Consider the following 9,449-nt stretch of genomic DNA (forward strand, 5'->3'; position numbering starts at 1 on the left):
AGCTGCACCTTTGGATTTGTTCCATCTACTTATCTGAATGCAGATTAGGGGGGGGGGGGTGGAATGAAATTAATCTGTTGAGTGATACACTGAGATCCATGGAAGAGCACAAGAGACACAGTGATGTCTCATCTGTGGATCATACATGTACACCTACAGTTAACCTATACATGTGTTTGTTTTCTCTCATGTGTAGACATAGATGTGTTGTTTATTGTTACGTTATTCGTTTAAAAAGAAATCAAATCCCATAAGAACTGATTTGGTGCAATAGAATCATTATTACTCCCTGTTCTGTTGATGGAGGTCGTTAGAGGCTTTGCAGGGATCCATGTTAGAGCCTTCAGTCAAACTACCTGTTTCTTTTAGATGTGGTAAAGTAAAGTTATTGTTAAAAAATATTACTTTTTCACCAGTATTTGATGCCCTGCTAAAGAGTCTTGAGTCTTCACTTTAACCTCCTGGTACCCACACACTGATTAAAGATGAGACATTGGGAAAGCACCAGGTTTTATTTCGTGCAACAGAAACTTTTCTCCTGCACACACACACACACACACACACACACACACACACACACACACACATTTAAATAATTTATTTGAATCCACCAATCATATTCGTACAAAAAGGATTTAAACATTTCTCAGAGGTTGAATACAACTTAGTGACTCATGGGTACAAGAAACATCTCCTATGCCAAACAGCAAGACTTCCTATAACAGCTGATACAGAGCAGAACTTTGCTAGTTGTTTAGATCGTGTCTTACTAAGTCCTGCCCGTAGTAGTCCACTGACAGAAGGCTTATGGACATGCCCCAGACTTCCAAATATCAACACTACCAGCGTACATGTATAGTCTAGGTCTCTAATTTTAGCAACAATGGGCTGGTATTTGGTCAACTTGTCGAGGAAGGCTATGTCCATATAGAGGTCATAGACACAGGCTACTTCAAGCACTACTACCTCCCTTTTAACCTTGTCCAAGAAAACAACATCAGGGGTGGTAGGGATGTTACAGAACACATCATCAGAACTGTTAAACCAATCTGGCATTATACAGGAGTGTTTGTACATTAACACATTTGGGGGGAATACTCCCTTAACAGTTCTAGAAATGAGGTCGACAATGCGGTCATGGCGTGCAGTATAGAGTCCTTTGTACATATTACAGCCATTAACAATATGAGCAATGGATTTTAAATGTTGGTTGGGATTAAAATGCATTATACAGTGTGGGTGATGATTATTAGGGTACCACAATGCAAGATTGTATTTAGTTGGCAACACCTGTAGTCTGGCTTTAGCAGTGAAGCAGAGGATGTCCTCTCCTACAGAGGCGTTCCTGTACATTGTATGAGAGACAGAGTGGTCAGCAAAGTCAAGGCAGGCCACCTTCCCCTGCAGTCTCAGTCCAGTCCAGTGTGGTTCTGTCTCTGCCTGTTTAATGTTCAGGAGGGACTTTCTTGCTGTTGTGTTGTGGAGTGTTTGTTGTGTCCCATTGAGGTAGACAATAGCCTCCACATTGACCGCATTGACAAACACACACACACACACACACAAACCCACACAAACACACACACACACACAGTAAGTCAAACTGTAAGACATATATAACTTTTTTTTAAGCTTGGACAGACTGGTTTGACTGGAGTTCAGATCAGTTCACGTCTCCCAGCTTCTCTGAGATGAGCATGTAGAAGAGGAGAAGAGGATGAACGAATATAATGTGACACTTGTTCTGTGGTTTTGTTTGGGTTGATATTTGTGAACAGAGCTGGTGAAGCTGCAGTCAGATTTATAAAACTTTAAAAAGCATGAAAACTTTCTCTGCTTCAGCCACAGAACTGTTTTCCTGAGTCCTAAAGGATTTGTTTACACCAGGTGATGACGGAAGTGGGAAAAGACGGTCAGTCGTGCACTACTCCAAAGTACCACTAGGGGAACTAGCACCCCATTTGAGAATCACCATTTTGGACAAAGGTATATATTTATGTTATTAATGTTTCCCTATTACTATGCAGTGTTCCTTTTATATTTTACACATTTTGACATGTATAGATATATGTCTTCTTAACACCATTCAATACATCACGAACAAACAGCTAATTTTTCACATTTTAATTAATTTTATAAATCAATAATTAAAGCCACAACAACATCTACTTCAGGTTTGACTGATGATGAACATAAGCAGCAGGTTTGATTATAAGAGCAAGAAGAAGCAAAGGGCTTTAATCAATATGTTAATTGATCGTCAATATGTTAATTGATCATCAATATGTTAATTGATTATCAATATGTTAATTGTTCATCAATATGTTAATTGGTATTTCCTGGACGATGTAATCGTCCACAATTTTACAGATGGGGATACAAATCACAGAGAAATAATTCCTTAGATGAAATTTAAGCAAAATGGAAGTTTCAGCCAAAATTACAATATTTTTCATATTAAATTCTCTGTTTGTTTCATTATTTCTCTGCTGCAGCGAATCAAGAAAACACAGTCTGGAAAAAATCTATATTTTTTAACCAAACTCTTGGTTGAAGTTTGAAATTGATCGACTGTGGATTTTGTTTGAACGTTGGAATATTTATCTGAAAAAATCTATCTTTTAAATAAAGCAAAAATACAAAAACATATATAAAAGACTCTTATGATTCTAACTGTGTCCTTTCTTTCTGAAAGTAAAGTGAAGAGTAAATACAAATGATAAGAATTAAATTTTAGTCTCAGCAGAAAATCCACAAAAATCCACTTGTTTCCATTCATTTCTCTTTTTAGCAGCTTAAATAACTTTCGATATTTCAGGCAAACATTCGCTGCTGGAGTTTTCAGTCTGGACTTCAGGTCCCTCGTCCTTTTCGTGTGACGAGGGACGAGGGGGTCGAGGGTTCTTCACGTGTGTCTCATGTGTGTTTGGCTCCGACCAGAAGGACGGAGATGTTCCTCTTCTTCATCTCTCTGGACATCTGGCACCAGCTGCAGGGGTTGCAGAAGGTGGCGAACAGGCAGTCCCTGCACATGGTGTCCTGCACAAACAACACAGGGACGAGTCAGGTCTGGCAAATCGTTTTATTTTGAAAGCAAAGAAAAACACGAGCTCTCTGTTTATGTGCATTAATCTAATAGAGTTTCTGATGAGGAGACTCGCCGGCTTCTAACTGCTTCCTCTGATATAATAACTGTGAGTTAGACACTTCACTAAATGACTAGATAACTTTATTATAGCTATAATATCAGTCACTACTTGACTAGTTTGTGAGGAGATTGGTTTTAATAATTATTTGGCCAAAGTTAACTCAAAGATGTATTTATGTTGTTATTCACACATCGATATGTTTTCACTTTAAATGCAAATTTAAACAAGGGCAACACAAACAGCTCGGTCACATCAACAAAATAGGATATAAAATAAAAAACACATGAAACGATAAGATCTTTAGAGAGGACCTTTCCTTTCTGTCAGAATCCACCAGAATGAGTGAGAATAAAGGTTTTTAGTTTCGTCCTCACCTTGATTCCGTATCGCTGCCGCATGGAGACTCTCATGGACATGGCGGCGGGCGGGATGAGACCAAAGATGTCCAGCAGGGGGAGACAGAGACACTGTCCGTAGTCCCTGGTGGTGATGCAGGCGAAGCAGGGACAGCACCAGAAAGCACAACAGCCTGAAGCGCACACACACACACACACACACACACACACACACACACACACACACACACACACACACACACACACATGTTTAAGACATGAGGAAGTAAATAATTTTTTCCTCTTTACCTCTTTATGGAGCGTCTCTTACACTCAGGGACGTCCTGGCAGCAGTCACAGATCCCTGATCCCCACTCGTCCGACTCCCTGGATTCCATCACAGGCTGCGGCTGGTTCACGACCATCCGCGACATCTTGACTACTTAGTATTAAACTGGAAATAAAGAAAGTTCAGTTATATCACATTTAAACTCGACATGGGAAACTAAAGGTTGGATGACACAGGAGTTGTGGCTGTAGTTGAGATCCCGGTCGTCTCACCTGTTGTGTGTCTGTGGAGCTCGGAGTCGTTGTGTCACACTGAGGTCTGCGATGAGAAGCTGTCACTTGTCCGTCAGAGCAGAAATACCCACAGAACACCTGAGAGTGGGAACTGGCCGGACTGGTTCTACCTGCACGACTTTCCCATCACGCTGCTTTAATCAGCGTCGAGACGAGGGCGGGGCCTCGACGTGAGAATATAATGTGACACTTGTTTCTTAAGCTCGGTTCGAGTTGATCTGCATATCATTCAAAACTCATTTATAGAAGAGTTATAAAAAGGGTGACCCTGACCCCTGACCCCAGGTCCAACCCCAACTCAAATCATGACCCTAATTCTAACCCGACTTCGACCTCCGACCCCTGAGCAGCAAACAATCACAACTTGCCTTTTTTCCATTTCATGACGTGAACCAGGAAGGGTTGTCTGACTGGGAACTGGAAACTGGGTTTCTACACAGCCGACCGATAAGGATATCACTAACGGGAATGTTAAGAATTCTTGTAGGAAGTCATGTGTGAGTCAATCGGGACTTTTCAAGAATGACAGGCGGAGAACTGGGGGGGGGGGTTGTATTCGTCATAACTCTTCTGAACCTTTGTTCATAAACCATTAAGTTGAGGGTAAATGATTTCCATAGTCAGAGCATTTTAACATGATGAAACTCTTTTGGTTTCCCCTTTATTGCGCGCAGCTCCTAATAATAACCGGGATCAAACCTGTGACGTTCCAGTCACACAACCGATGAGTCATATCACAGGCTCACAAAGTTGCTCAACAACCAAACAGATGGACATGATGACACAACAGACGTCGCCTCCTTTAGAAAAATCAGGGCGGCAGACATTTGTAAATAAGCCGCTCCCGTTTGTTAACAATTACACTTCAGAAACTTTGTAATGAAGCAACAACGTGGACTGTGAACCACAAACCACTGTGGAGACGCTTCACTGCCTGTTGGAGGAGAACAGAAAAGGTTTTGTGTTGAGGTTTTAAAGGTTTGATGTGACCTCAGGGATCGATGATAGAAACTGGAGAGGCTGCGCTGCCCTGAATTCCTGCTCAGCTGAGAGACACAGGTTTCATGACGCCGGGCTGTGTGTGATGGGTCATAGGTTCTTCAATGTGAGCGCTGGAATTATTTAGTCATCGGGAGATTAACCTCTGACAAACTGGAAATACCTGAACACAGAGTTGTGTTTCAACGAGACGTCGGCCGATCAGCGACACGATGACAACATCTTTTATTTGCCGATGTTGTGCAATAGTAGGAGTAGAATTGACGTTGGCTAATTATTAATAATCATGAAATATGATTATTAAAATAACAATTATTTCTTAAAAATAATCAAAAATGATAAAGCTATTAATTAAGAAATGTAACACATTTAATTAGAAATGATACGGTTATCCATTAATAATAGTTAAAATAATTAATGAAAACAATAAAATTATCAATTAAGAATAATACAAATCTGTAATCATTGCTTATTGTCGCGGGGCACCACCCTGGTTACAGGGACCAACGAGTCAATCTATAAATATCAGTCTCATAATGATAAATGTCAAATCAATAATCTCAATATTTAATATTAATAATTATTTAATTAACAGTGAAGGCTTCTAAGTTCGAGCACAGGCAATCATAATCCAGCTGCAATCACATACATATGCACAAATAATCACAGACTACAGATACTTTAATTACAAAAGCATTTATTAAAAAGGGGAAATAAAGTTATAATGTTATTCAATGATTCATCATTTTAACAAGCTCCGATATTTCAAAGATAAACACAGCAGCAGCACTTATCACAATTCAGAAAATACATGTAAAACCGGCGGTCTACCTATGTATGTCTGTCTCGGTGTGTGTGTGTGTGTCTGTGTCAAAGTGTCTCTCTGTGTGTGTGTGTCTATGTGTATGCATGTGAAATAAAGTTAGTGTTATTTAATGATTCATCATTTTAACAAACTCCCATATTTCAAAGATAACAACAGCAGCAGCTTATCACAATTTAGAACAACACATGTATTCATCTATGTGTATCTGTGTGTGTGTATCTGTCTGTGTCTATCAATGTGTCTCTGTGTGTGTGTGTGTGTGTGTGTGTGTGTGTGTGTGTGTGAGAAAGCGAGAGAAAAAAAAAAAGGGGGCGTGGCGATGACGCAGTCACGTGGTGACGTCACATCTAAGATGGCGGCCGATCATGATTCGTGGAATCAAGGCCTAAAAACTCTCAAAATGGCGGATTGACTACAAAACAAGATGGCGGAGCCGTTATGAATTTAGAGCCAGAATGGGAGGAGAGGGAGAGAGGAGGCGTGGCAATAATAGATTCAAAATGGTGGTTTAACTTGCGTTATTCAAAATGGAGTCTATGTTAATGACACCATGTGGCCGGAGCTCACACTGGTGGTCGTCACATGAATTACACAAAGGGATTTTCAGACAAAGAGAATTCTTTGTCTCTGCTTTGGCGTTGGGCCGCATGGCTTCCAGATGTGTCCAGCCTCTCTGAATATAGATTTAACTATGTTACATGAACTGTATTCTAAATACAGATCGGATGTGTGTATAGGTCGGTTTAGAAGGAGAGAGAGAGAGAGAGAGAGCATACAAGGAGAGAGCAAAGCTCTTAAAAGCACCGTCAGAGACAAGTTACATTTACTTTACCACTCAGCACCCAAGTGGCGTTGTGTGCTGAGGTTTGACCGGTAAAGTCTCTTTAAAGTTGTTCAAACGGTCACAATGAGCTGGAGACGCTGCTCACGGCGCTAAAAAACTGTGGCACAAGGCCGTAACCGGAAACCGGAAGTGGCGAATCGCCGCTAAACAATAGAGACTCGGCGGTCTCATACAAAACAAATACGTTCAATTATTAAAACAATACGCTACGTATTAGATTAACATCTGCCCAGACAATAAAGCCTCTGACTGTACCACCCTCGCGGTGTGCGTGCGCGTCGGGCCAGTGAATCACGTGGTCTCTCAAGCGGTCTTCGGCCGCTGGACCGGACAAACAGCGGATTTTCTCGTGCTGCCTCGACGGGATGAACGTCGTCCTTCTTCTTCAGGGATGTGGAGCTCGTGCTCCTCAGCGGAATGAATCTCGCGCTTCTGCAGGGGACGGCTGTGGAAGCCGTTTGTAGATCGTTGGGAAAAGAAAACTAAGGTCCGTGGGGAAAGTGAAACAGTCTGAGATTGTTCCGCGTGCAATTTCCTGTTTGGTCTTTTCAAGTTAAAAGAGCAAAAGTCCTTTTGAAAATAAAAACGTCGACTGAATAAAGAAATAAAACAAAATGGAAATAAAACAAACGTCTGTAATTATTGCCTCCTTTAGCAACTAAAATCATCTAGCTAGACCGGGAACGGTCTATTGACGTCTTCAGAGAGCAGGAAATGGCTGATAAAACTAAAAGTTAAAGTTGCCCCCTTTAGCAACTAAATCGGCTGGGAGGCCCCGAAGGGGGCCTGGTGTTGTCTTCAGAGCAGGGTAAAATGGCAGCGATTATTTGGGGTGCATGGGCTTTTAAATTACCTGAGAGGTCCTCCTCCTTGAGGAGTTGGTCATAGGATGATGCTGGCTTTAAGCCAATTGAGTTGTCAGGAATGGATCTGAGCGGGCGGGGCTTGGAACTGAGCAGGGGTTTCTGGGAAAACCCCAGGACATTTTTCCACCACCAGGGGGAGATTCTTGAGCCTGCAGGAGGAGGTTTCCCGCCCAAAGTTTAACAACCCTTTGTTCCTCTCGGCTCCAGTGTCTGGTGGCCCCCCCGCTGGGCTCTGGCCCAACACCGATTCAGCCGAGAGCTAAAAACATGAAACATCTGTCGAAGCACCGCAAGAGCACGAAGGATCAACTTTGCAGAAAGAGACGCAGAGATGGAAATGCACCATTGCAGGTCTCGTTTGAATCGAGGGAAAGTGGACGTCTGTGTTTAACCTTCGAGAAGCTGCCGACACCTGAGTTTGTGTAGACGTTGTGTTGTGTTCCCAAAATCCACTGTTGTTATCACATGAACTCAGTCGACCTCAACCTGTGAGCTCGTAGCTGTACACTTGACTTCATGCAGACGATAAACTTTGGGTTCTAGGGTTGAGTTCTCAGATGCAGAGGCTAAGATGAGCAGGCAGGTACAGATGAGACCAGCTGGAGGTCAATGGAACCTGACCTCAGGTCTGTGGCTTCCGCTGAAATAAACAGCACATTGATCACAACCGAGTATCGACCCCAACGTCTGTCAATGAGTTGAGCTCTGACTGTGTCGTCCCACTGAACTGAAACACAACTTAAACGCTGGATATTACCCATGATCCTCTGCTTCCTCAGCCAGAAGAGCTGCGGCTGTAACAAATCCACCAAACGCTGTTTAGAATTCATTATGTTTTCAAAGTTTCCTTCTGAATATTGGAGATTCAAATTAAAGCTTTGTCCTTTAACATGACAGTGTAGCCAATATATATATATATGTTGGGCCAGAGCCCAGCGGATGGCCACAAGACACAGGTCAGAGGTTAACACAAAGAAAATCTAAACAAAGGCCTGTGTAAATCAAGGCCTTGTGGAACATTCCGATCCACCTGGGAGTACTTTTACCTGGCAGTTTCAAGTAACCCCTAGCAGGTTTCAAGCCCCCCGCAGGACCAGGGGAACCCCTGCTGGGTCTGTAGACGCCCAGTGAGGGCCGAGCCCCTCCCACTGGGGTCCAGCTCTGACACTCAATTGGCTTAAAGCCAGCATCATCCTATGACCAACTCCTCAAGGAGGAGGACCTCTCAGGTAATTTAAAAGCCCTGGCACCCCAAAAATCGCTGCCATTTTACCCTGCTCTGAAGACGTCAACAGACCCCTCCGGGTCTTCAGATGATTTAGTTGCTAAAGGGGGCAACCTTAACTTTTAGTTTATCAGCCATTTCTCCCTGCTAAGGACTTCGACCAGGCCCTTTCCGGGTCTCTCAGACGTTCCAGCTCTAAAGGAGGCAACCAGAGTTATTTTCTTTTATCTTAAGTTGAATCTTATTTTGAAAGACTGTTTTTATTTTAACTTGAAAGAGATCGCCACAGGAAGTCCACTCGCAGGCCGAGACAAAGACTTTCTTTTTCACGATCCCCACAACTGCGCCACAGCTGATCATCCCTGCAGAAGAGACGATGTTTCATCCCGTAGAGGAGCAAGACGAATCCGTTCCTATTCGGCCCAGCCGACGCCGCTGCAACCGAGGAACCAGCGCCACCGAGCTTGAGCGGCCACGATCATTCACTGGACTTCTGGAAAATCCGCGCGCCACGCGCAAGCAACACCGCGAAGGTCACAGTAAGAGGCTTTATTGTCTGGGCAGAGACTAGTTTAAATACTTAGCGTGTCATTTATTTGATTGTATGTTTGTTTTAAGATCGCTGA

The 9,449-nt window shown here is 42.8% G+C and overlaps 1 protein-coding gene across 1 annotated transcript; it reads right to left on the reverse strand.

Moving 5' to 3' along the window:
- Positions 1–2,106: 2,106 nt before the first annotated feature.
- On the reverse strand, positions 2,107–4,201 carry LOC128457459 (cornifelin homolog B). The gene is made up of 4 exons (XM_053442146.1): positions 4,043–4,201; positions 3,813–3,935; positions 3,521–3,675; positions 2,107–3,036 (listed from the first exon to the last, which is right to left on the reverse strand). The coding sequence occupies exons 2-4, from the start codon at positions 3,913–3,915 to the stop codon at positions 2,914–2,916; spliced, it is 381 nt and encodes a 126-aa protein (XP_053298121.1). The 5' UTR covers positions 3,916–3,935; positions 4,043–4,201; the 3' UTR covers positions 2,107–2,913.
- Positions 4,202–9,449: the final 5,248 nt, after the last annotated feature.

This window comes from Pleuronectes platessa, chromosome 15 (assembly GCF_947347685.1).
Source record: "Pleuronectes platessa chromosome 15, fPlePla1.1, whole genome shotgun sequence".
Lineage (NCBI taxonomy): Eukaryota > Metazoa > Chordata > Actinopteri > Pleuronectiformes > Pleuronectidae > Pleuronectes > Pleuronectes platessa.

Excerpts from the sequence above, each read along its gene's own strand:
- LOC128457459 (XM_053442146.1), bottom strand. The coding sequence starts at position 3,915 with ATGTCGCGGATGGTCGTGAACCAGCCGCAGCCTGTGATGGAATCCAGG. Across the intron at positions 3,676-3,812 it reads CTGCCAGGACGTCCCTGAGT|GCTGTTGTGCTTTCTGGTGC; the intron begins GTAAGAGACGCT and ends TGTGCGCTTCAG. Across the intron at positions 3,037-3,520 it reads GGCAGCGATACGGAATCAAG|GACACCATGTGCAGGGACTG; the intron begins GTGAGGACGAAA and ends TTGTTTGTGCAG.